This window comes from Oncorhynchus gorbuscha, linkage group LG04 (genome assembly GCF_021184085.1).
Source record: "Oncorhynchus gorbuscha isolate QuinsamMale2020 ecotype Even-year linkage group LG04, OgorEven_v1.0, whole genome shotgun sequence".
Classification (NCBI taxonomy): domain Eukaryota; kingdom Metazoa; phylum Chordata; class Actinopteri; order Salmoniformes; family Salmonidae; genus Oncorhynchus; species Oncorhynchus gorbuscha.
The window spans coordinates 18,522,765-18,550,400 of NC_060176.1; the positions used below are offsets into that span (position 1 = coordinate 18,522,765).

General features: G+C 46.1%; 1 protein-coding gene across 3 annotated transcripts in view; it reads left to right on the forward strand.

Moving 5' to 3' along the window:
• LOC124033790 (myotubularin-related protein 13-like) overlaps window positions 1-27,636 on the forward strand; it is a 163,980-nt gene that overhangs the window by 130,225 nt on the left and 6,119 nt on the right. For 2 of the 3 annotated variants that reach the window (XM_046346087.1, XM_046346090.1), the window contains 15 exons: window positions 92-366; window positions 1,411-1,583; window positions 2,216-2,289; window positions 8,584-8,779; window positions 8,978-9,105; window positions 10,467-10,642; window positions 12,166-12,299; window positions 12,428-12,629; window positions 12,804-13,000; window positions 16,412-16,552; window positions 17,605-17,688; window positions 18,424-18,498; window positions 22,863-23,041; window positions 23,824-24,000; window positions 24,400-24,501. In XM_046346087.1, coding sequence (XP_046202043.1) covers window positions 92-366; window positions 1,411-1,583; window positions 2,216-2,289; window positions 8,584-8,779; window positions 8,978-9,105; window positions 10,467-10,642; window positions 12,166-12,299; window positions 12,428-12,629; window positions 12,804-13,000; window positions 16,412-16,552; window positions 17,605-17,688; window positions 18,424-18,498; window positions 22,863-23,041; window positions 23,824-24,000; window positions 24,400-24,501 — 2,313 coding nt within the window. The remainder of the gene's footprint in view (window positions 1-91; window positions 367-1,410; window positions 1,584-2,215; window positions 2,290-8,583; window positions 8,780-8,977; window positions 9,106-10,466; window positions 10,643-12,165; window positions 12,300-12,427; window positions 12,630-12,803; window positions 13,001-16,411; window positions 16,553-17,604; window positions 17,689-18,423; window positions 18,499-22,862; window positions 23,042-23,823; window positions 24,001-24,399; window positions 24,502-27,636) is intronic. The other variant, XM_046346089.1, reaches the window with a different exon arrangement.

The following is a 27,636-nucleotide window of genomic DNA, read 5'->3' on the forward strand; positions in this document are numbered from 1 at the left end:
CAAAGCCAAATAATGGTTGTTTTTCTATCACCTTTTTTAGCCCAGTTTGCAGAGTGGCACTTAACAAGCACATATCTTTCTCTCCCCTCAGGAGCAAGGTCCCCTGCCCCCGGCGGCCCCCAGCACCTTGGAGCGCACGGCCATGGACCTGGCGGCGGAGCAGCTGCGCGCCTGGCCCTGCCTCAGCAAGGAGAAGCAGCAGGAGCTAGTGAAGAACGAGGAAAGCACGGTGTTCAGCCAGGCCATCCACTACGCCAGCCTCCTGGTCTACCTGCTGGTCCCCCTGGACACCAGCAAGAACAAGCTGCTCAGAGCCAACCCCGTCGCTGACTGGGAGAGTGGCAGCAACAGCATCGTCACCAACAGGCGAGCAGAGCAGCTAGTTGCGCCTCACTGCACCCCACTGATATTCAGTCAGTTAAATCTGACACCTAACTATTCCACACAGCTATATCAACAGTTATTTTGGCACAGCACACAAGCGCATGGCCCTCGTGAAATGCGCTTGATCGGAAAAATAACTAAAATGTAAGGCTGTTATCTTGGATGATAGCGCTCTTGCTTGGGGAGTATTTTGTACTTTGTAATAAGGTGACGATAAGTGTGTGGGCGGACATGACGTTACCGTGTACATGATCGCCTCTAAAACGGATCAGTGTACAGCACCTCCTCAGCCATATCCTGCCCACTCCCACGTCCATCCCGTTGACTGTCCTATCACCTGCTAAAGTTTCAGCCTCAGCTCTGCTAGGGTGGTTAACACTCAGCCTGTCTGTGGGGGTGACCTCCACTCAGCCAACAGAAACAAAGATTGGGATTTCCAGTGCTCTGTGCTAAGAGTCATGTGATGTGTACCAAGTTTAGAAAGTCTACACGTGTGCCTTTTCTCAGAAATGGAGAAGAGTCTGCCAAAGCCATAGCTCCAGTTTCTCTCACTTTCACTTTCTGTATGCACTGCTGCTACACGGTAGCCCCCTAGCTAGTCCCCACTGATGTGTATGGAGCTACTGGAGATTTTAGGCCCTTTGAATTGTTTACATGGAGAATGTTGAAGCCTTTTGTTCTTGTTTTGCCGCTGGTTTCATGAGTGGGGGGGGGTGGCACTGTTTATTTGGTCGTTATTTTCTCTATTTTGGTTCTTGCCCCAGACCTGTTTCTGGATCTCATCTGTGTGTTTTGTAAACCCCGCTGGACGTTACATCACCGTCCCATGTGAAAAGTGGCCAAGAGACCGCGAGAGGCGTCCTGGCATCACAGCTGACCTCTCGCCAGACTGCCATGCTCACAGACCTCAGACGCACTATATCGTCATGTGGATCTCTGGGAAAACTTCAAGCATCCCTCTCTGCAGCCTGTTCTATTCTCATGCCATTAATGAAGACTAAAGTCCGGCTACATGTGTGTTTGCAGTATTGCAGGCAGTATGGCGGAGAGCTTTGACACAGAGAGTGGCTTTGAGGACTCTGAGAACAGCGACGTGGCCATCTCTGTGGTACGGTTCATCGCCCGCTTCATTGACAAGGTGTGCACCGAGAGTGGCGTCAGCCAGGACCACATCAAGAGTTTGCATAGCATGATCCCAGGTACCTTACGACCCCCAGTCAACCTCAATACTACCAAACACAACGTCAATTATACCCAAACACACCGTGACCTCTGACTTCAGTAGCAAACTCCCGCTGTCCTAATTCTTCTGTCAGCTTTATCACTTAACCCTGTATTTGTGCGTCTGACTTTCTCACTCATCATTATTTACAATTGATTCAGGATTATCCGTAATCATGGTAGACTCCACATTCATGTGTTTAGAAACATTTATATTCTTATTTACAATAAAAGTAACTAAAAAATGACACCATCATTTACAATTTATATTGGGCACAAGATCGTCTGAAACACAACCAAAACAAACAGCAAATGCATCCAACAACTTTGTAGAGTCACAAGCTTGATTTAACAGTTCACCTGATAAGGATGAAAATACCCTCAAATTAAAGCTGACAGTCTGCACTTTAACCTCATAGTCATTGTATCATCCCAATACTTTTGTAGCTCACTGTAGGTGGTGGCCTTCAAATCTGTAAATATTGACTTCCTGGGGTTGTAATTAGGGGTGTACAAGCATGTGTTTATGTTTACCTGGGTTGGGTAACTTGTGTATGTGTTTTTGTGTGTGCATGACATTGTGCTAACTGGTCATGACCTCTGACCCCAGGCATCGTGGCCATGCAGATGGAAACTCTGGAGGCGGTCCACAGGGAGAGCAGGAGACTGCCACCCATTCAGAAGGTAGGTGCTGCCCTGCACTGGGCCACCCATTCAGAAGGTAGGTGCTGCCCTGCACTGGGCCACCCATTCAGAAGGTAGGTGCTGCCCTGCACTGGGCCACCCATTCAGAAGGTAGGTGCTGCCCTGCACTGGGCCACCCATTCAGAAGGTAGGTGCTGCCCTGCACTGGGCCACCCATTCAGAAGGTAGGTGCTGCCCTGCAGTGGGCCACTGAGTTCTCTGTCTGTCTGAATATAAATTTAGTTTATCAATCATGAATATTAGTACCATTTGAAACTCTGAACTGTCATCCAAAATTTTATCAATCTCATTAATGGAGTAATTTTGTTGTGCCTTTGAAGTAAACCTGTGTCCTTTAATAATGAAGTGGTGTCAGAACCCCTATTCTCCTGGAAGTGGTGTCGGAACCCCTATTCTCCTGGAAGTGGTGTCGGAACCTCTATTCTCCTGGAAGTGGTGTCGGAACCTCTATTCTCCTGGAAGTGGTGTCGGAACCTCTATTCTCCTGGAAGTGGTGTCGGAACCTCTATTCTCCTGGAAGTGGTGTCGGAACCTCTATTCTCCTGGAAGTGGTGTCGGAACCTCTATTCTCCTGGAAGTGGTGTCGGAACCTCTATTCTCCTGGAAGTGGTGTCGGAACCTCTATTCTCCTGGAAGTGGTGTCGGAACCTCTATTCTCCTGGAAGTGGTGTCGGAAACTCTATTCTCCTGGAAGTGGTGTCGGAAACTCTATTCTCCTGGAAGTGGTGTCGGAAACTCTATTCTCCTGGAAGTGGTGTTCTGTAGCTGAAGTGCCTATGATTCCAGTAATGTTGCGGTAATCACTCATCAGCCATCAGACTGGGGTTCTTACAGTGATGCTGTTGTGCGCCTTATCACACTGCCAGCTCTTGTTTTGGTCTCTCCCCCTGGTCGGCTCATTCCCAGGACACTGCGGGCCCAGTCAGGTCCAGTGTAATTGATTTGTATGTTTGTCTGGCAGGGCCTTGTCTGACATTCATAGCTGAGACCACGTTGCACACAGCTCTACTGCCAGCAGCACATTCAATCCTGTGAACTCTGTAAACAAGCGCAGGAATGACCCTGGTGGGCCATCAGCACAGAGATTTATGACTGGAATTGGAGCTGTCCTTGCCTCTATGTGGAACCTGCTACTGCTTTGGCCCAAGGCTCAGGGGGAGGAGGAGGTAGCGCTGTTGGGTCTGTTGGGATTAAACAATCAGTTAAGGGAGCTGGACGTACTGGTGTACCTTGGGCACTCCAAGCTACAAGCAGTGAAAGGGTCACTGTTATAAGTTGCTATCGCTGGCGCTTACATCTCTGGCGGAGCTGGGTGGGTTGTCTAGTCTGTGTGTAGGGGTGATTACTTAGAGTTCCAGCTGGCAACCTCATTGGGGTGCTGGGGGAGCCGTTTGGGCCTTTAACACACTGGCCCTGAGCCATCCAACATCAGCAGGACCATCCTCCTCTTATCTTTTGGCCAGACCAGCCCAGAACTCAACTGCACAGCCCACTGGACTGGCTTGACCTTGACCCCCCCCCCCCCACACACTCCCCCTCTGTGTGTAAAGGCTGTGCTCTGAGGGACCAGTGACACCATTCTGTTCCCCATGGAAGATATGAACACTGCACAGAACCATGACCTTCTGACATTTACTGTCTAGGCCCCCTCACACTAGAGTGCTCAACTTGGCTGCAGTTTGATGAGCTAGAGAGGCAGAGCATTTTTAGACCAGCTTCAGACCTGGCTCTGCTGGGGAGCTGAAGAGAAACTGACTTCCAACACAGTGGAATGGAGTTTGGATTTACAGGTTGCTACGAAGCACCTCAAAGCAGATGTTCAGCAGTTGTCAGTGCTCATTGACGAGGGGTTTGCTTTGGATCCTCCAGCATTTCTTGAAGCATGTAAATCAATATATTGTGGTAGTGTTGGGTAAGAGTTGTGTTAAATATATGTTGCGCAGACTACACTCAATGCATATATGCATAAAATGAACTAAATGAATTATTGTAGTTGTAAATAAATGTAAAGACATGCATGTACCTAAGGACCAAATGATTGACTTGGAGTATTACTGATGATCAGTCTCCACGGAGCACATGCTTTGTTTTTCTTGGTAAAGCATCAGTGACTGTAGGTAGCTGTGTATAACACCTATATGATGCTGAGTGTGTGTGCAACACACTGTGTGTTGATGTGTTGCTTATATGACATGATAATGATGTGTGTGTGTGTGATAGATTTCTGTTTTCGATATGCTCGGCTGTTGTTTAGGTGTGACGTGTGTTGATATCTATCCTTATCTAATGCACTGATATGTTGACGTTAGGGCTGTCCCCGACAACAACAAAAATGTTGGTCGACCGAAAGTCCTCTGTTTCAACTAATCTATTGGTCTACATTTTTAAACGTGTATTTTTCCATATATAGACACACCCTATGTGTTTGAATAAAATCAACTACAGTGCCTTGAAGATATTCAGACCCCTTTTTCCACATTTTGTTACGTTACAGCCCTATTCTCAAATGGATTAAATTGTATTTTTTTCCTCAATCTACACACAATACCCCATAATGACAAAGCAAAAACTTCTTATTTTTTAATGTTTGCTAATTTATATTTAAAAAAATAAAAAACTGCCATCACATTTACATAAGTATTCAGACCCTTTACTCTGTACTTTGTTGAAACACCTTTGACAGCGATTACAGCCTCGAGTCTTCTTGGGTATGACGCTACAAGCTTGGCATACCTGTTATTATTGTTTTTTTTCACCTTTATTTAACCAGGTAGGCTAGTTGAAAACAAGTTCTCATTTACAACTGTGACCTGGCCAAGATAAAGCAAAGCAGTGTGACACAAACAACAACAACAGAGTCAGTTTTACTTGCATTTAAGAGCAGTTGGAGGCCACGGAAGGAGAGTTGTATGGCATTGAAGCTCGTCTGGAGGTTAAGTGTCCAACGAAGGGCCAGAAGTATACAGAATGGTGTCTTCTGCGTAGAGGTGGATCAGAGAATCACCAGCAGCGATATCATTGATGTATACAGAGAAGAGAGTCGGCCCGAGAATTGAACCCTGTGGCACCCCCATAGAGACTGCAAGAGGTCTGGACAACAGGCCCTCCGATTTGGCACACTGAACTCTGTCAGAGAAGTAGTAGTGAACCAGGCGAGGCAATCATTTGAGAAACCATTGGTGTTGCTTCTGCCAATAAGAATGTGGTGATTGACAGAGTTGAAAGCCTTGGCCAGGTCGATGAATATGGCTGCACAGTTATGTCTCTTATCGATGTCAGTTATGATATCGTTTAGGACCTTGAGCGTGGCTGAGATGTACCCATGACCAGCTCTGAAACCAGATTGCATAGCGGAGAAGGTACGGTGGGATTCGAAATGGTCGGTAATCTGTTTGTTGACTTGGCTTTCGAAGACCTTAGAAAGGCAGGCTAGGATAGATATTATTGATGATTTGTAGGGGGTCCAGGTTTTGCAGTTCTTTAAGAACATCCGCTCTCTGGATTTCGGTGAAAGAGAAATGGGGGAGGCCCTGTGCGAGTTGTTGTGGGGAGTGCAGGGCTGTTGAACAGGGTAGGGGTAGCCAGGTGGAAAGCATGGCCAGCCGTAGAAAAATGCTTATTGAAATTCTCAATTATCGTGGATTTATCGGTGGTGACAGTGTTTCCTAGCCTCAGTGCAGTGGGCAGGTGGAAGGAGATGCTCTTCTTCTCCATGGACTTCAGTGTCCCAGAACTTTTTAAATTTGTGCTACAGGATGCAAATTTCTGCTTATTAAGCTATTATGGGGAAATGGTATTAGGGGAGTTTCTCCCATTCTTTGCAGATCCCCTCAAGCTCTGTCAGGTTGGATGGGGAGTGTTGCTGCATAGCTATTTTCAGGTCTCTCCAAAGATGTTAGATTGGGTTCAAGTCCAGGCTCTGGCTGGGCCACTCGAGGACATTCAGAGACTTGTCCCGAAGCCCATGTGTTGTGTTGGCTGTGTGCTTAGGGTCATTGTCCTGTTGGAAGGTGAACCTTCGCCCCAGTCTGAGGTGCTGAGCCATCTGGAGCAGGTTTTCATCAAGGATCTCTGTTCTATGCTCCGTTCATCTTTTCTTCGATCCTAACGAGGCTCCCAGTTGCTGCTGCTGAAAACATCCCCACAGCATGGTGCTGCCACCCAGGTTCCCCCAGACGTGACGCTTGGCATTCAGGCCAAAGAGTTCAATCTTGGTTTCATCAGACCAGAGAATCTTGTTTCTCATGGTCTGAGTGTCTTTAGGTGCCTTTTGGGAAAACTTCAAGCAGGCTGTCATGTGCATTTTACTGAGGAGCGGCTTCCGTCTTGCCACTCTACCATAAAGGCCTGATTGGTGGAATGCTGCAGAGATGGGAGAATATTCTAGAAGGACAACCATCTCCACAGAGGAGCTTTAGAGCTCTATCAGAATGACCATCATGTTCTTGGTCATCTCCCTGACCAAGGCCCTTCTCCACCTTTTGCTCAGTTTGGCTGGGCGGCCAGCTCTAGAAAGAGTCTTGGTGGTTCCAAACTTCTTCCATTTAAGAATTATGGAGACCACTCGGTTCTTGGGAACCTTCAATGCTGCAGAAATGTTTTGGGACCCTTCCCCAGATCTGTACCTTGACAAAATCCTGTCTGAGCTCTATTGACAATTCCTTCGACCTCATGGCTTGGTTTTTGCTCAAACATGCACTGTCAACTGTGGGACCTTTTATATAGACCGGTGTGTGCCTTTCCAAATCATGTCCAATCAATTGAATTTACCACAGGTGGACTCCAATCAAGTTGTAGAAACATCAAGGATGATCAATGGGGGAAACAGGATGCACCTAAGCTCAATTTTGAGTTTCATAGAAAAAGGTCTGAATACTTATGTAAATAAGGCATTTCTGTTTTATTTTTTATACATTTGCAAAACAATTTCAAAACCTGTTTTCACTTAATAATTATGGGGTATTGTGTGTAGATTGCTGAGAAAAAATGTGTTATTTAATCCATTTTAGAATAAGGCTGTTATGTGTAAAAAGTCAAGGGGTTTGAAAAAGGCACTGTGTATGTACTGAGCTTTTCTGATGCTTGAAGCCCACTGTTTGATGAAATAAGTAAGACACAAATGAATTAAGGAAGCCCGATGGCTATGCTGTGTTCAAATGAACTGACAGTGATTGCCTGTGTGGCTGGTGGGTGTTTTCTCTCTCTCCTCCCTGCTGCAGTGAACAGGCACCACAGCACAGCAAGAGTTTATCGCGCTGTCCGTGCTGAAGCTGCAACATAATTACAGCTATTTTGTTTGTTTTTTGTTTCTGATTTCTTTGGGGAAAACATTCCCTATTCCCTCAATGCTTGCTCTCTTTACATGAAAAATGTATGCATCGCATGCACGTGACCAATAATGCCTGACCTATAACCTATCATAATTACATCAATAAATTGGTTATAACAAACTCTTGAGTACCATAACTCGCGGCGGTAAAATGGATCAGGAGGACGTGAAAAAAGCAACACGAAACGGGCAAATGTTTACTGGTTGCTCAGGAGGGAAAGGGGAAGTCAGACCTGTGGAAGACGTTTGACTTCGTTGAGCATTGTGTGCCAAACAGTTGCTGTTAAATTATATTGTAATCTTTCCTGACTATTTGGAAAATGTGTAAACAACATTAAATAAGTGTACCAGTATATATATATATATATATATATATATATGGTCGGTCGGTCGTACACTTACTTAATGTTGTTTACACTGTTCCAAATAATTTAACATCAACTGTTATATATATATATATATATATATATATATATATATATATATATATATATATATATATATATATATATATATATATATATACACGCAAGGGCTGTTTCCTCATCTCTGCTGCCTCCGCCACCATTGTTTTCAATCCCAATATCAATCCCAATATGCTGGTTAACTGTGCTATTATGCACATAGGGAAAGGCGACCAACTCTATGCTGCACTGAAGATTGTTTCAGAACCGCGGACAGCGACCGTATACAATGAGTCAGAAAGCAAATTTGTATTAAAATATTTGATTTATTAGATTTATTAGTTTTTTTACATACTATAACCATACATAATTTCAGTATCACGTCTTAGAGTGATAGACTGTGCCATCCCCATGGTCTCTGCAATGAATTAGTCCACTGAGACAGGCGTGAATCCGACAGGTGTCTTGTGCACCATGAAGAAAAGAAATGCAGTGTTCTGGTGGAGTGTGTTTGACATGTGCATCCTCTGCCCCACCCAGCCTAAGATCCTGCGCCCAGCTCTGCTCCCTGGTGAAGAGTTTGTGTCGGAGGGTCTTAGAGTGGTCCTGGACTCTGATGGCAGAGAGGAGGCAACGGGGGGGATGCTCGGGGGACCGCACATCCTGCCAGCAGAGGGAGCCCTCTTCCTCACCACCTATCGCATCATCTTCAAGGGCTCCCCACACGACCCACTAGGTAAATCATCCAGCTAGCATCTAATTATATCTGTCCCTCTTGAGATTACCCATAAGAAGCTGATAGTGCAGTTTGGGTTTCCCAATGTTGTGCACTATAAAGGGTATCATTTGAGATTAAGCCTGTTTTGAATGTGTTGTGTGGATGAGATACATTAGCATAGAAGTGTATGTTGAGGTGTCCTGTGTGTCTGAGCAGTGGGGGAGCAGGCAGTGATCAGGAGCTTCCCAGTGTCCACCTTGACCAAAGAGAAGAAGATCAGCGTCCAGAACCAACTGCAGCAAAACATGCAGGAGGGACTGCAGCTCCGCTCAGCATCCTTCCAGGTAATCCACATACACATCTACTCCTGTTGATGTGGATGATGATGAAGATACATTATTAAAGAGGTGATTATGATGCTTTGGGCTTTTCCATTATTGACTTCATAGTGGAGGGATCTGTCTCTGTTCGTGGATCTGTGAATCTGTCTCCATTTGTTCGTACGTTAGTCACACGCGATATCTCAAACAGCACTGGGCCGATTTTGACATAACTTTGGTGAATGAAGCGTCTAGCCATAGAGATCCGGCATTTACAAAATTACACTGATTGGCCCAAGGCGGGAACTGTAGGAATTAGCTGAAGTGTGTTGGTCACACATGGCGCTGCAGCATTCATGGGCGACTAAATGTTTACTGTTCCCTTGCATCTCATTAAGTACACACAGTCCCATTTCTTAGATGCTAAATCGATGTTAACATAGTTTGTCCAAGTATGTGAGTGTTCTCTCCTTTTGCCCCAAACCATGTGGAAGATTGCCTGAACATGTACAACAGATTCACAGAGAACCCAGAATTACTGATCAGTTGTGACATTTGGAGAGATTAAAGGAATGCATATGCTACAGACTCTGCCCTATATCCAGCCTGATATCAATACATTTCTTGGAAGTTATATGAGTAACCTATGTTGAGTTTGATTTGAAGGGAAAAAAGGCAACCGTGCACATGTTTTTGGTCTTTCACAATTCATGTAGTGCTGTAAAGTTTTTATGGTTCATTCCTATCTTTTTAGTAACACGGACAATAAAACAGGCCTTTACGTGGGGAGGGGGTCACTTGGCCTGTGTGTGTGTGTGTGTGTGTGTGTGTGTGTGTGTGTGTGTGTGTGTGTGTGTGTGTGTGTGTGTGTGTGTGTGTGTGTGTGTGTGTGTGTGTGTGTGTGTGTGTGTGTGTGTGTGTGTGTGTGTGTGTGTGTGTGTTACTAAGCCTGGCCAGAGGGTTGTGTCTAAGTCTGGGGTGCATTATCAGGCCTTTATTGAGAGCTGCAGGCTGCTGGGGATCCACAGGAAAGCAGGCAGGAACTGGTGGGATGTTGGGGGAGGGATGGATGGGGAGAGGAGGGACTACTGGGTCAGGGCGGTCAATGAGAAGCGGACCTCACTCTGGAAAGACAGTCTGTGTGAACATTCCGTACATTCTGTTTCCGATTTGCAATTAGTAGTATTTGCTTCCCTGCGAGGTAAAAAACAACAACATGCGAATAGAAATGTCATATTTTTGGGGCTTCACAGATGTGCATATCTGCCGAGACATTTTGATTTATGAATGCATTATTATTTTCCAGCCATTCCATGGAAAGCCATATGTTTAATCTGGAGGCAATGAGCTCACAGGTTCCCTGATGCGTCCTGTGTCCCCTCCAGTTGATCAAGGTGGCGTTTGACGAGGAGGTGAGCTCAGAGATGGTGGAGGTCTTCAGGAAACACGTCCAGAGGATCCGCTACCCTCAGTCCATCTTCAGCACATTTGCCTTCGCCGCAGGCCAGACCGCTCCCCAACTCATCCTTCCCAAACAGAAGGAGAGGAACACGGGTTTCAGGTCAGTCCCACCTCTGTCTGAGTGGCGCACAGTGACGCAGGCCAGACCGCTCCCCAACTCATCCTTCCCAAACAGAAGGAGAGGAACACAGGTTTCAGGTCAGTCCCACCTCTGTCTGAGTGGCGCACAGTGACGCAGGCCAGACCGCTCCCCAACTCATCCTTCCCAAACAGAAGGAGAGGAACACAGGTTTCAGGTCAGTCCCACCTCTGTCTGAGTGGCGCACAGTGACGCAGGCCAGACAGCTCCCCAACTCATCCTTCCCAAACAGAAGGAGAGGAACACAGGTTTCAGGTCAGTCCCACCTCTGTCTGAGTGGCGCACAGTGACACACTCCAGTCAACTCGTCAATGTTCCTGTAGTGACGCCCAGGACCGTTATCATCATCTGACACTAATTAGCATAACGCAACGGACATAAATATTCCTATTCATGAAAATCACAAGTTAAATATATTGGAACACAGCTTAGCCTTTTGCTAATCACCCTGTCATTTCAGATTTTCAAAAGATGCTTTACAGCCAACGCTAGACAAGCATTTGTGTAAGTTTATCGATAGCCTAGCATAGCATTATGCCTTGCTAGCAGCAGGCAAACTTGTCACGGAAATCAGAAAAGCAACCAAATTAAATCGTTTACCTTTGATGAACTTTGGATGTTTTCACTCACGATACTCCCAGGTAGACAGCCAAAGTTCATTTTTTCCCAGAATATTATTTTTGTAGGCGAAATAGCTCCGTTTGTTCTTCACATTTGGCTGGGAAATCGCCCGGAAATTGTGGTCACCACAACACCGAAAAATATTCCAAATTAGCTCCATAATATTGACAAACATGGCAAACGTTGATTAGAATCGATCCTAAAGGTGTTTTTCTAATATATATTCAATAATATATCAGTCGGGACAATTCGTTTTTCACTCTGACTGATTGGAGTAATGGCTACCTCTGTATTTTACGCGGAATCTCTCTCGGAGCCACCATGTGACCACTTATGCAATGTGGCTGCCTACAGCTATTCTTCAACAGAAATGCGTAAAACTACGTCACAATGCTGTAAACACCTTGGGGAATATGTAGAAAGCGTAAGCTCGTTGATGGTACATTCACAGCTGAATAGGGACTCATTGGAACGCAGCGCTTTCAAAACCTGGGGCACTTCCAGATTGGATTTTTCTCAGGCTTTCGCCTGCAACATCAGTTCTGTTATACTCACAGACAATATCTTTACAGTTTTGGAAACGTTAGTGTTTTCTATCCAAAGCTGTCAATTATATGCATATTCTAGCATCTTTTCCTGACAAAATATCCCGTTTAAAACGTTTTTTTTTTTTTTTTTTCAAAAAATGAAAATACTGACACCAAGAGGTTAAAGTTGCTTTGGATGGCAAATCCCATTATGTGTTTGAAATGTTCCTGTAATACCTCCCACAACAGACTGTGTTGAGTAATCTTCCTTATCTGACGCTGGAATCAGACATGATAAATTATGTTATGGTCTCCTCTTTTTCCTACTCCTCACAGGACGCTGTCCAAGACCATTGTGAAAGGAGCCAAGAGAGCTGGGATGATCACCATGGGCCGCCAGAGTCAGACCACGCTGAAGAAGAACGACCGAGGGAGTCGGATGACCTGGCACGAGGATGATGACATTTCAGGTAGGAGCAGACTGATGTTAAACTCCTATAAGGAAGAAGAGGGGGAGTTTTGACAAGCTGGTGTTTCCTGAACAGTCACCTGACCTTGTCTCTCTGTGTGTGTGGGGGGCTCTGTGTGTCTCTTCCAGTGTCGGATGAGGGTGAGCCACCCCCCAGTAGCACGTTGAGGGCATCAGAGAAATCCACCATGGAGCAGCTGGTGGAGCGGGCGTGTTTCCGTGACTACCAGCGGCTGGGCCTGGGCACAGTCACAGCCAGCTCCTCCCGCTCTAAGACAGGAGAGCAGTTCAGAGTCACTGCAGTCAACAGACTCTACTCCCTCTGCCGCAGGTACACACAACGCACATACATTTCGTCATGTCAGATAAGACGTTGGCGCTCTGAGCAATGTAGAAGATGTGTATTCGATGTTAATTTATTGGTTGTATCAGATCAAACTGCCATCATAGGTGTCCCAGTAGTGGTCTCCATGCTGAATGGGCTGATGGTGTGTGTAACCCACAGTTACCCAGGGCTCCTGGTGGTTCCCCAGTCAGTGCAGGACAGCAGCCTCCAGAAGGTGGCCCGTTGTTACAGACACAACCGCCTGCCAGTGGTGTGTTGGAAACACCCCCGCACCAAAGCTGTGCTGCTACGATCCGGAGGCTTCCACGGCAAAAGTGTGGTGGGACTCTTTAAGTCCCAGAACCAATCTTCAACAGGTACGGTACACACACATACAGTACCAGTCAAAAGTTTGAACACATACTCATTTCAGGGGGTTTCTTTATTTTACTATTTTCTACATTGTAGAATTATAGTGAAGACATCAAGACTGTTAAATGACACATATGGAATCATGTAGTAACCAAAACATTCTCCAAATATATTTGAGATTCTTCAAAGTAGCCACCCTTTGCATTGATGACCGCTTTGCACACTCTTGGCATTGTCTAAACCAGCTTCATGACGTAGTCACCTGGAATGCATTTCAATTAACAGGTGAGCCTTGTTAAAAATTAATTTGTGGAATTCCTTTCCTTAATGTGTTTGAGCCAATTAGATGTGTTGTGACAAGTTAGGGGTGGTATACAGAAGATAGCCCTAAGTCCATATTATGGCAAGAACAGCTCAAATAAGCAAAGAAAGTAATGATGGACTGTCATTTCTAAGACATGAAGGTCAGTCAATGCGGAACATTTCAACAACTTTTAAGGACACCCATAAGAAGAAACATGAGCATTGGACATTAGACTGGTGGAAGGTCCAAATTTGAGATTTTTTATTCCAACCGCCAAGTCTTTGTGAGACGCAGAGTAGGTGAACAGATGTGTGGTTCCCACCGTGAAGCATGGAAGAGGAGGTGTGATGGTGTGGGGGTGCTTTGCTAGTGACACTGTGGGTGATTTATTTAGAATTCAGCATGGCTACCACAGCATTCTGCAGTGATACGCCATCCCATCTGGTTTGCGCTTAGTGGGGCTGTCATTTTTTTTCAACAGGACAATAACCCAACAGACCTCCATTCTGTGTAAGGGCTATTTGACCAAGAAGGAGAGTGATTCATCAGATTACATGGCCTCCACAATCACCTGAACTCAGCCCAATTGAGATGGCTTGGGTTGAGTTGGGCCGCAGAGTGAAGGAAAAGCAGCCAACAAGTGCTCAGCATATGTGGGAACTCCTTCAAGACTGTTGGAAAAGCATTCTTCATGAAGCTGGTTATATAAAATGGCACCGGAGCAGAAGGCAGACGTTTTACTTTCCCCCAACCGGTTGTTTTTTTTGTTTATCTGCATTGTTTAACTTATTTTTTACTCTTTTTGTACATAATGTTGCCGCTTAGTCTCTTATGACTGAAAATAAGAGGCCAGAGAGCGGGCTGCCTGCTGAGAAGTTGAAGGTGATCGAATAAACCCCCACTTCCCTCAATTCTGCTAACTAATGTGCAATCTTTGGACAATAAAATCGAAGAGTTACACTTAAGATTAAACTACCAACGGGACATTAAAAACTGTAACATCTTATGTTTTACGTAGTCGTTGCTGAACAATGACAACATCAACATACTGCTGGCTGGTTATACGATGTACCGGCAGGATAGAACAGCGGCGTCTGGTAAGACCAGGAGCGGCGGTCTATGTATGTATGTAAACAACAGCTGGTGCACGATATCTAAGGAAGTCTCGAGCTATTGCTCTCCTGAGTTAGTTTCTCATGATAAGCTGTAGACCACACTACCTACCGAGAGTTTTCATCTGTGTTTGTAGCTGTTTACATACCACCACAGTCAGAGGCTGGCACTAAGATAACATTTAATGAGCTGTATTCCGCCATAAGCAAACAAGAAAACGCTCACCCAGAGGCGGCGATCCTGGTAGACTTTAATGCAGGGAAACTTAAATCATTGTTACCAAATTTCTATCAGCATGTTAAATGTGCAACCAGAGAGAAAATAACTCTGGACCACCTGTACTCCATACACAGAGACGCATACAAAGCTCTCACTCACCCTCCATTTGGCAAATCTGACCATAATTCCATCCTCCTGATTACAAGCAAGAATGAAAGCAGGAAGCACCAGTGACAAGATCAATAAAAGAGGTCAGGTGAAGCAGCTGCTAAGCTTCAGGACTGTTTAGCTAGGACAGACTGGAATATGTTCCAGGATTCCTCCAATGGCATTGAGGAGTACACCACATCGGTCATTGGCTTCATCAATAAGTGCATCGATGACGTCGTCCCCACAGTGACCGTACGTACACACCCCAACCAGAAGCCATGGATTACAGGCAGCATCTGCACTGAGCTAAAGGCTAGAGCTGCCGCTTTCAAGGAGCGGGACTCTAACCCTGAAGCTTATAAGAAATCTATGCCCTCCGACGAACCATCAAACAGGCAAAGCGTCAATACAGGACTATGATTGAGTCGTACTACACCGGCTCTGGCAGGGCCTGCAAACCATTACAGAATACAAAAGGAAGCACAGCCGAGAGCTGCCCAGTGACACGAGTCTACCAGACGAGCGAAACTACTAATATGCTCGCTTCGAGGCAAATAACACTGAAACATACATGAGAGTAGCAGCTGTTCCGGACGATTGTGTGATCAGACTCTCTTCAGCCAATGTGTGTATGACCTTTTAGACAAGTCAACATTCACAAGGCTGCAGGACCAGACGGATTACCAGGACGTGTACTGCAAGCATGCGCTGACCAACTAACAAGTATCTTCACTGACATTGTCAACCTCTCCCTGTCCAAGTCTGTAATGCCAACAAGTTTTAAGCAGACCACCATAGTGCCTGTGCCCAAGAACACGACCGCAAGGCATTTGAGGATAGTGCGAATGGCCCAGTACATTGCTGGGGCTAAGCTTCTTGCCATCCAGGACCTCTATACCAGGCGATGTCACAGGAAGGCCCTAAAAATTGTCAGATTCCAGCCACCCTAGTCATAGAATGTTCACTCCTCTACCGCACGGCAACCGGTACCGGAGCGCCAAGTCTCGGTCCAAGAGGCTTCTAAACAGCGTCTACCCCCAAGCCATAAGACTCTTGAACAGCTAGTCAAATGGCTACCCAGACTATTTGCATTGCCTCTATTCTCTAAACATCCGTGTCACTCTCTGTCATCTATGCACAGTCACTTTAATTAACTCTACCTACATGTACACACTACCTCAACTAAACATTGACTCTGTACCGGCACCCCCCTGTATATATATATTATTTTACTGCTGCTCTTTAATGACTTGTTCCTTTTATTTCTTATTCTATCCATATTTTTTTAAATTGCGCTGTTGGTTAGGGGCTCGTATGTAAGCATTTCATTGTAAGATCTACACCTGTTGTATTCGGTGCATGTGACTAGTAAAATATTTGTTTAACACTTTATTGTCACTGCTGATTCCGTATTGTGTTATTTCATAGTTTGATGTCTTCACTATTATTCTACAACGTAGAAAAATCTAAAACCCTTGAATGAGTAGGTGTTTCCAAACTTTTGACTGGTACTGTATATTACTTACACCATACGGAATTTAAAGGAATTGCATTAGACAGTCATGTTATAAAGTTTAGGCCATTGATGTTGAATACTGTATGTCTAATGACTGGTGTCCTCTCCCTCTAGCCCCTGCCAACTCTTCTGAGTTGTCCAGTAGTCTGGAGCAGGAGAAGTATCTTCAGGCCATCCTCAACTCCATCCCAGTCTACTTCAAACTGAACGGCAGTAACAGTCTGTCCAACCGCTCTCTCATTGGCCTCTCACCAGGTACCCCTGCTCTGGGCTCTGCTCTGGTCTCTGCTCTGCTCTGGGCTCTGCTCTGGGCTCTGCTCTGCTCTGGGCTCTGCTCTGCTCTGGGCTCTGCTCTGGGCTCTGCTCTGCTCTGCTCTGGGCTCTGCTCTGGGCTCTGCTCTGGGCTCTGCTCTGGGCTCTGCTCTGGGCTCTGCTCTAGACTGGTGGTGTTCTTCCCACTCTGTCACTATTGTTTTTGTGTGTTTGTCCTCGTTCCGTCAGTGTTATTCTGCTGATTATCTTAGTAAGGTTTCCTCTGGGCCACTGCCTGCTATTTATGTTGTGTCCGTTGTGTTTGGAAGGAACTGCGGCACAATGTTGTGGTTATGTAAGAGGAACAGGACACCCAGGGGTCACCCTCCATCCATCTTCCCAGACTTCACCCCACCGCCAAGTGCCAGTCCAGAGAGCTGTGTGACCAGCACATACCCTACGCAAAGTCAGCGGGATTCTGTTTCCCATGTAACCACAATAGATATTTAGTCTCTGGGAACTGGATCAAAACGCACCTTGAATCAATGTCAATTGCATCCATCTTCCAGCTTTAAGATCTACGTCTGCAGGGATCAAATAGTCTTAAAGGGAGAAATAGGATTCGCAAGGCTTGATAGCTTCAGACTTTCTGATTATGTTCAGATCCGCTGATTGGAACTTAAGCAACGGGACACGATTGTGGGGTGTGAGCCCAAGGCTTAGGCCTCATTTGAAACACAGCAATCGGTATTTTTCCTAAATGTAGGTAACGCAACTCTGTTCGCTCGCCTCGTTTAACTCTTAAGTAATCCCTCCTTGTGTTATCATTTAAAAATGTGTCCTAATCTCCCAGGTCTGTGTCCATTTTGTGACTTATCTGAGACGCACTGTGGGGTAGTTATGTTCTCAGATCCTGTGTCTGACAAATATAGATGGTTAGTCATCCAGGCATGGTTTTCATTCGCTGTCCTCTCTGGGTCTGTGTTACTGTGTTTGTCCTGGTTACAGCTGAATGGTGGTGTTATCCCCGTTTCATGTCTGTGTGTCCTCTTCAGGCAGTGAAAGGAGGACGTCTAGAATACCAAAGATGGCCCCCGTCCATTTGGACATGCCCTTCTCCAACAGCTTTGCCAGAGGAGGTGAGTGCTGTGCCCACGTGTCACTTCTTCAAAGTTCAATATATCACACTGCAAATGCAGTCCTGGAAAGATACTGGGCCTCTTTTGGTCTATGACTCAGCTTTGTTACCTAATTGTGCCATGCCAGATAAATGTGACCTAGTAGTCTGGTATGTCCAGTGAAGATGTGTCCTAGATTTTCTGGAAATTATAAGATGTCTGTTATTGGCATGCAGCTGTCTGCGTAATGGTTTATCTTCTCTGGAAGTTGAAGTGCACAAGTGTATTGTTAGGTTAGTTGCCACTGTTCCTGTAATATTCAAACACAAGATTGCTACACCCAAATATGACTTTCACGGTAATTGCCAGCAGCAATAAGTGGATTTTGATTTGTCTTCTAAATAATCTTCAAATATTTCAAATAACATGGGGCTTCTGAGGGATTTTGATCATCGTCTTTGTTTCAACACAACACCATGGTCTACTATGTCATGCACGTCAACCCTTATTCTGTTCATCTCAAGACTGAATTGCAAATTAATATTTACTTTGCTATTCATATCTTTCTACCATCCAACCCTGTTGGTCTCTTAAGTTTGGAGCCTAGCTCCCCATGTCCTGGCCCCTTGCGTGCCGTGCCACGCTATGTTGCCCCTACGGTTGGGGGATTGAGTGTGTGCTGGTATGTTATGTCCATCTGATGGTGTGATCTTTCTGTGCCCTTTTCCTCGTCACCCCGTACCCATTGCCTGCCAGTGCTTGGGTACAGGGATAAGCTATTCACTCACTCAAACCAAAAACCTGCCACTAAGGGGATCATCCAAAATCAAGGTATAGTGAAAATGTCCACTCTATTCAGATCTCTCCCCCCTCTTACTCCACCCCTCTTTATTAACATCTTTGTTTTATTTCCTGGTCATTGATCCTACAGTGATTCGTCCTTTAAAAGTTGCAGCGTACTGCAGCACAGGTTCCGTGGTGCCGCAGAATTTGATGGCACGTTATTTAAGTGCCAACCACTGGTACCATTAATGCTAGTTTGACCATCGGATGCTTTGAGAAGCATTTGATAGCCTTCAATAGTGGCTGTACTAGAGAATTTAAAACCTGGGTTTCCGTTAGGATGGAACAGAAAATATGGCGCTGTACAACGTGATGGTCATGGGTAGGCTACAGTACTTTGCTATTTAGCTAAAGAATCCCCGTGTCATGCGGCTACGCGGAAGACTGGGATTCAATTTCCACGACTGGGAGGAAGGAGTAGGCTATCTTTGTAAATAAGAATTTGTTCTTAACTGACTTGCCTAGTTAAATAAAGGTTACACTAAGAACATAACATTTCTAATTGTAGTCTAACCAATTCCCAAACAGAGATTCCGTGAAAATAAAAATCTCATTGATTTATCATGCTTGTCTCAGAGCAGCGCAAAACGATGCTAAAATAGTTGGAGGCTATTGCTTGAAATCCTATTGCTTATAAATTAAATATGCTCTTTAAATAAATAAGCCCTACATCACTTTTAACATCACATTACTCAACACTAGTGAGACTCATGTCGCCTATGGTAGGCCTACAGTATATTGAAAAATATGATGTGACTCTCCTCCAATAATTACATGTAGAGGATTGGGGGATTTTAAATTCAAACCAAAAGCCGCTTCATGGGTCTCCCGGTGGGCGGCCAGCACGGTATCTGTATAGCAACACATTTTGCATTGTGATGCAGTGACTTAGGCAGCTGCGCCACTGAGGAGGCCCCATTCACAAAGTATCAAAATACAGAGAGGTGTTGGTAAAGGTATATTGTCCTGCTAATAGCCCATAGTGGGCTATTATAATACTGTACATGGTGTCCAGGTCAGGATAACCAAAACAGTTTTTAATAAATAAATATCAGAAAGAATGTTGGTACTTATTTATTTTGATCCAAAGCCATGAATGAGTGAGTCACTGAACTATATTTAGGCGCCCCTTTATGACTGTGCCATCAACTTGATAATATATCATGTTATTTCGTTTTCAAAAACACGAAAGTGGGTGATTGAATAAAGGCCTAAATAATATTTGTAAAGGCCAAAACATTTATTTGTGTTTTTAGAGGGAGAGAAACGCTGAGCCAGTTGTGTGGCGCCCTATGGGACTCCCAATCACGGTCGGATGTGATGCATAATACTTTTTGTGGTGTTATGTTTTGCCTTTTCTGGTGGTTTGAAAGGAAATTGCAACCAATCACTGCCAGTTTTGATACAGCCAACCTAACTTAGAAATACATTTGACAATGAAATCCTCCCCCTACCCTCCTAATACTGCACAATTATCAGTTTCTATTTCGGTTTGTCACCCTTTCATTGTCAGTTAGACACAGCAGGACCCATAAGCATAATCAGTGCTCTCCTAACTCCCCCTTGCCCTGGTCTGAAGCAGGGTACCGTACTAAACCACAAATGACCTCTTAAGTACCGCAACATAATCACAACTTGTAGTGGAGCAACCACTGTATGTAACCCACGCTCATGCCTCCTGTACCAGTTAAAAATGTATCCTGTGTCTGGTGTGCTCATCTCTCTTTTGAGTAATAGAGAGTATCTCTCTGGAGATTCATAGTATCACCCATCACTTCCTCTTTTGATACACTTGGGCAAGGCTGTGGTTCTTCTGTGCTGGAAAATAATCTGACTGTGGTCCACTTCAGGGTAAATGTGGTCCACTTGTCACTGAATGTGATGTCTCAGCAGTTGTGGATGTGGTCAGTCAGCAGTCTTGGCCCAATGGGAGGTACTATGGGCTCAGCTCAGTCATGACAGGCAGCTCGGGAATGAGGCCACTGTGGCTTAACCTCTGCATTGTGTTCAATGTGTAGCTGTTTTAAGGCCAGATTGGATTTAGAATGTTAGGTACCTGCCTATTGGTTGATAGTTTGATTGGTTTAGAGCTCACTCTAAATTGTTGTAATTGATATCCTGCAGTTTAATTGGACAATGTACTCTATGCCAAAGCTGCTTAAACACTAAATGTGGTGTCCTTTTCCTTATCTACTTACAGCCTGGCTCAGACAGGGCCCCTGAGGGCAGTAACAACAGCATAAGCAAAGTGGAGGAAGTATGGTTTATCACAAAAAGTTGTATGATATACAGATCTGTATTGTAGTTATCTTGGTGGTCGTAGTTTGTCAAAGAGAAATGAGCATCCTTCAGTTTCTTCCCCTTGGATTAGTGAATGAATACACCTGTGCCCGTAGATTTAGAGTCCAAATTCTATTCTTCAATTTATCAATGTGCTATAGTCTTTATGTCATTATGTGCCATTCTGTCATTATCATTCCGTTATCTGTTTCCCCGGTATGGTGGTCTCGGCTGTTTGTGCTTAACCAACCCCTCTCTGTGGTCATACATTGTCATGTCAAACATAACGACAGAGGAGCGCATGAGTTTTGAACCAGGCTAGTTAGCGCCTGTGCGTTTCAGCCCTCTCCAGGCCTGCGGTGCCAACTCTAACTGTACCTCTCTCGTTCTCTCTCTCTCTCGTTCTTCTCTCTCTCTCTCTCTCTCTCTCTTCTCTCTCTCTCTCTCGTTCTCTCTCTCTCTCGTTCTCTCTCTCTCTCGTTCTCTCTCTCTCGTTTCTCTCTCTCTCTCTCGTCTCTCTCTCTCTCTCTCGTTTCTCTCTCTCTCTCTCTCGTTCTCTCTCTCTCTCTCGTTCTCTCTCTCTCTCTCGTTCTCTCTCTCTCTCTCGTTTCTCTCTCTCTCTCGTTCTCTCTCTCTCTCTCGTTCTCTCTCTCTCTCTCTCTCTCTCTCTCTCTCGTTCTCTCTCTCTCTCTCGTTCTCTCTCTCTCTCTCTCTCTCTCTCTCTCTCGTTCTCTCTCTCTCTCTCGTTCTCTCTCTCTCTCTCTCTCGTTCTCTCTCTCTCTCTCGTTCTCTCTCTCTCTCTCGTTCTCTCTCTCTCTCTCGTTCTCTCTCTCTCTCTCGTTCTCTCTCTCTCTCTCGTTCTCTCTCTCTCTCTCGTTCTCTCTCTCTCTCTCGTTCTCTCTCTCTCTCTCTCTCGTCTCTCTCTCTCTCTCTCGTTCTCTCTCTCTCTCGTTCTCTCTCTCTCTCTCGTTTCTCTCTCTCTCTCGTTCTCTCTCTCTCTCTCTCGTTCTCTCTCTCTCTCGTTCTCTCTCTCTCTCGTTTCTCTCTCTCTCTCTCGTTTCTCTCTCTCTCGTTCTCTCTCTCTCTCGTTCTCTCTCTCTCTCGTTCTCTCTCTCTCTCTCGTTCTCTCTCTCTCTCTCGTTCTCTCTCTCTCTCTCGTTTCTCTCTCTCTCTCTCTCGTTCTCTCTCTCTCTCTCTCTCGTTCTCTCTCTCTCTCTCTCTCGTTCTCTTCTCTCTCTCGTTCTCGTTCTTCTCTCGTTCTCTCTCTCGTTCTCGTTCTCTCTCTCGTTCTCGTTCTCTCTCTCGTTCTCGTTCTCGTTCTCTCGTTCTCGTTCTCTCGTTCTCTCTCTCTCTCTCGTTCTCTCTCTCTCTCGTTCTCTCTCTCTCTCGTTCTCTCTCTCTCTCGTTCTCTCTCTCTCTCGTTCTCTCTCTCTCTCGTTCTCTCTCTCTCTCGTTCTCTCTCTCTCTCGTTCTCTCTCTCGTTCTCTCGTTCTCTCTCTCTCTCGTTCTCTCTCTCGTCTCTTCTCTCGTTCTCTCTTCTCTTCTCTCGTTTCTCTCGTTCTCTCGTTCTCTCGTTCTCTCGTTCTCTCGTTCTCTCGTTCTCTCGTTCTCTCTCTCTCTCTGGTTCTCTCGTTCTCTCTCTCTCTCTCGTTTCTCTCTCTCTCTCTCTCTCTCGTTCTCTCTCTCTCTCTCTCGTTCTCTCTCTCTCTCTCTCGTTTCTCTCTCTCTCTCTCTCGTTTCTCTCTCTCTCTCTCTCTCTCTCGTTTCTCTCTCTCTCTCTCTCTCTTCTCTCTCTCTCTCTCTCGTTCTCGTCTCTCTCTCTCTCGGTTCTCTCTCTCTCGTTCTCGTTCTCTCGTTTCTCTCTCTCGTTCTCTCTCTCTCGTTCTCTCTCTCGTTCTCTCTCTCGTTCTCTCTCTCGTTCTCTCTCTCGTTCTCTCTCTCGTTCTCTCTCTCGTTCTCTCTCTCGTTCTCTCTCGTTCTCTCTCTCGTTCTCTCTCGTTCTCTCTCTCGTTCTCTCTCTCGTTCTCTCTCTCGTTCTCTCTCTCTCTCTCTCTCTCGTTCTCTCGTTGCAGGTGTCTGGGCCAGCCTGCGTTCCAGTAGCCGCTTCAGCCAGCACCCTTCTGCAGCCGATGTTGGTGCCAGGCTGGCAGGAAAGGATTTGGCGCCCCCTGCAGGCAGCGAGAGCCTGCATGCCCAGCTCCTCAAACAGCAGGCTGCCCTCTACATTTTTGGAGAGAAGTCCCACCTCAGGGTAAGACGAGAGCTGGGTCCAAACTTTTAGGGGATGATGAGTCCATAGAGAGTGTGTGTGTGTGTTCAATGTAAAGCTTTGTTGTTATTGGGACCTTAAGTTAAAATTCTCAGTAGGGGTCTAGATAGACTGTGCCACAGACTTGTGGAGTATTTGCTTATGGGAGGGCTGGTACATTTTTACAGGATCCTGTGGATGAGGAATCAGGTCACTCCAGTCTAGAATGTGTAACCACTGTTTTGTTCCAGCAGACTACATTTCCAAACTGATAAGGAGACTCTTGATTGCAATTAATCAAAATGATGATTTATTATTAATACAGTCCCACATCTCTGATAATATTACTTTTGGACTGTTGGAACGTTTTGCTCGTTTCAGTGACTTGTTTGAGTGGAGCAATGTGTCTGTGTTGAATGTGAAATTGATATTCTTTTCCTTGGCTAGAAGAGGTTATAAATAAATGTGAGCGTGGTGGAGTCGCCAGCTGTACGGGTGGCTGTGATTGGCCAGTGGCCACATTGACAGAGACAGTCTTCTCTTAAATGAAACTTCTACTTCATTTCATAACAGAAGCCCTATTTTTACCTCATACAGTACGTCCCAAGTATTTAATATGTTCCCTATCTTTGTCTTCTGCTTTAAACATTTGTTTATTTTTGTCAGTCAGTTTCAGGTGTCTTTTAATCGGTCTTTCAGAGTGTTATTTTAATGTCTACGTCTACTTGTGATAGTTGACTCTTGGGGACTGTTAATTTTCAATGACATTTCTCTTCTTTTGTCAGGGCTTCAAACTGGACTCTACTCTGAACTGTGAACTGGTGCCTGTGGACTTTGCTGACACGCGCCAGATCAAAGGTGCCTTTAAGAAGCTGCTGAGGGCCTGTGCTCCGAGCGCTACGTCTTCAGACACAGAGGACTCCTTCCTCAAAGCCCTGGAGGACTCTGAGTGGATCCTCCAAGTGAGCTCCCATCACATACACAAATACACCAACACACACCCACCAATACACATACATACACACCCTCTTGTGGTTTCCACAACAACTCACTCACCCTCAGTGAGAGATCTGTGAGAACGAGCCAGCGGCGTGATCTCTATGATCTTCCTGTGTGACTCTGACCTCATCCTATATTCCCTCCTCATCTTTTAAGCTTATTTCCCAAGGGAAATGATAACGATACAAACAGACATGGAGAACTACCAAATTGTTATCCTAGTGACCCTCGCAGCCTATGGCCCTGCATTAAATGTGTCATAAACCACAGAACAATATTTTCTAGGAGAAGCCCTGCTCCACATAGTCTTCACAGGAACAGCTTAACGGCATGAACTGACTGTGTGTGTGTGTTCCCTGCAGCTTCACAAGCTTCTGCAGTTGGCCCTGATTTTGGTGGAGCTGCTGGACAGTGGCTCGTCCGTCCTGCTGAGTCTGGAGGATGGCTGGGACATCACCACACAGGTGAGCCTCACGCACGCACACACACACCGTTTCCCCCCCAGCAGGAGTAGTGGAAGAGAGGGACTGGGGATGTCGGATGGTGGGTTGGAGAGAGAGGGGGACTGGGGATGGTGGGTTGGAGAGAGAGGGGGACTGGGGGTGTAGGAGAGAGGGGGACTGGGGGTGTAGGAGAGAGGGGGACTGGGGGTGTAGGAGAGAGGGGGACTGGGGGTGTAGGAGAGAGGGGGACTGGGGGTGTAGGAGGGTAGGAGTGAGGGGAACGGGGATGTAGGAGGGAGAGGGGGACCGGGGATGTAGGAGGGAGGGGGACCGGGGATGTAGGAGTGAGGGAGGGGGGGGACCGGGGATGTGGGAGGGGGACCGGGGATGTGGGAGTGAGGGAGGGGGGACCGGGGATGTGGGAGTGAGGGAGGGGGGGGACCGGGGATGTGGGAGTGAGGGAGAAGGGGACTGGGGATGGGGGAGTGGGGGGGGACTGGGGATGGGGGACTGGGGATGGGGGAGTGAGAGGGGGACTGGGGATGGGGGAGTGAGAGGGGGACTGGGGATGGGGGAGGGGGACTGGGGATGGGGGAGGGGGACTGGGGATGTAGGAGAGAGAGAGGGGGAAAGAAAAGGAAAAGAGACACCTCGGCTGAAACGTCTACACCAGGGGGTGTCAAACCTACGGGCTGAGGTCCAATCCATCCCGCGGGTGGTTTGAGTAAAAAATCTAAAACAGTTGTGTGTGTGTATATAAACTCAGCAAAAAAGAAATGTCCTCTCACTGTCAACTGCGTTTATTTTCAGCCAACTTAACGTGTAAAGATTCAACAACTGAGACATAAACTGAACAAGTTCCACAGACATGTGACTAACAGAAATTGAATAAAGTAACAGTCAATATCTGGTGTGGCCACCAGCTGCATTAAGTACTGCAGTGCATCTCCTCCTCATGGACTGCACCAGATTTGCCAGTTCTTGCTGTGAGATGTTACCCCACTCTTCCACCAAGGCACCTACAAGTTCCTGGGCATTTCTGGAGGGGAATGGCCCTAGCCCTCACCCTCCAATCCAACAGGTCCCAGACGTGCTCAAGGAGATTGAGATCCGGGCTCTTCGCTGGCCATGGCAGAACACTGACATTCCTGTCTTGCAGGAAGTCACGCACAGAACGAGCAGTATGGCTGGTGGCATTGTCATGCTGGAAGATCATGTCAGGATGAGCCTGCAGGTAGGGTACCACATGAGGGAGGAGGATGTCTTCCCTGTAACGCACAGTGTTGAGATTGCCTGCAATGACAACAAACTCAGTCCGATGATGCTGTGACACAACGCCCCAGACCATGACAGACCCTCCACCTCCAAATCGATCCCGCTCCAGAGTACAGACCTCGATGTAACGCTCATTCCTTTGACGATAAACACAAATCCGACCATCACCTCTGGTGAGACAAAACCGCGACTCGTCAGAGAAGAGCACTTTTTGCCAGTCCTGTCCGGTCCAGCGGTGGGTTTGTGCCCATAGGCGACGTTGTTGCCGATGAGGTCTGGTGAGGACCTGCCTTATAACAGGCCTACAAGCCCTCAGTCCAGCCTCTCTCAGCCGAGCTCTGATGGAGGGATTGAGAGTTCCAACTCGGGCAGTTGTTGCCATCCTGCTCCTATCCAGCAGGTGCGATGTTCGGATGTACCGATCCTGTGCAGGTGTTGTTACACGTGGTCTGCCACTGCGAGGACGATCAGCTGTCCTTCCTGTCTCCCTGTAGCGCTGTCTTAGGTGTCTCACAGTCCGGACATTGCAATTTATTGCCCTGGCCACATCTGCAGTCCTCATGCCTCCTTGCAGCATGCCTAAGGCCGGTGACGCAGATGAGCAGGGACCCTGGGCATCTTTCTTTTGGTGTTTTTCCAGAGTCAGTAGAAAGGCCTGTTTAGTGTCCTAAGTTTTCATAACTGACCATAATTGCCTACCGTCTGTAAGCTGTTATGGTCGTAACGACTGTTCCACAGGTGCATGTTCATTAATTGTTTGTTTTTTCATGGGAAACAGTGTTGAAACCCTTTACAAATGAAGATCTGTGAAGTTATTTGGATTTGTACTCATTATCTTTGAAAGACAGGGTCCTGAAAAAGGGATGTTTCTTTTTTTGCTAAGTTTATATCATTTTTTGGGGTGGGGGGACAACCTCGATATACTTGAAATGGCTAAAACGAAATCGAAACTGTGTAGCAGTGATAATTAGCTAATAATCAACTAAATGAAAGCTAGACAGTCAGGAAGCATAGAACATTTTTTAAATGATGGATAGAGGCCAATTTTGAAGAAAGATGATACATTTTCCCTCCGGACCTCGTTCAAGACTGAATCTGGCCCCCATGGCAAAATGAGTTTGACAACCCTGGTCTACACTTACAGATAAGGAAATAGGTCATCATATTATCAGGTCAAATTACAAAGCTTCGCCTTTAGTTTCAACGACTTATTTCCAAAGTTGTTCTGGCACTACACTACCAGACCACCTGATTAGTACACCATGCTGAAATGTGGTGTAACGATGCTGAGGCTGTAGGGCCCTATGTCATTATATACGGATTTCAATCGTGAAAGTGCTTGTTTTTGTCCTCATCAATTTTTTTTCCTGTCTGCTCAGCGTTTTGTCACATTTTTGCACTGTGAGCTCACATTTTCCATGCTGTCTTGCTAAGTAAGTGTGTGTTATTTGGGATGGCATTGTGTGTCTGTGCGCGTGGCCTCCAAATGTGTTTACTGGGCCCGTAAAGCCGAGGGCTAACGTGTAAAAGCACAGGCGCAGCCTCGCTTCCCGTGCCTGGCCGTGTCAGGCCCAGAGCATCTTGCTCATCATGGTGGGGCCTGATCAGCCTTGCTCCAGGAGATGGGCTCCATATGCCTTGGCTCTTCAGTCTCCTGACCAACTCATAGACACCCAGCAGAGGAGAAGCAGATCCCTGTGTTTCTCACTCTCCCCTCTTTCCTTTTTAATAGCCCCCTATTCAGTGATGGTGCTATGGTCATTCAGGAGCTCAGGTCTGTACTGGGGAGCACCGCAGGGCTGTGATGAAGATACCTTTTCAGAAAGCCCACTGTTTTTTGGAGGGTACAATGGTGCAATCTGTTTCCCTCATTCATTCCAC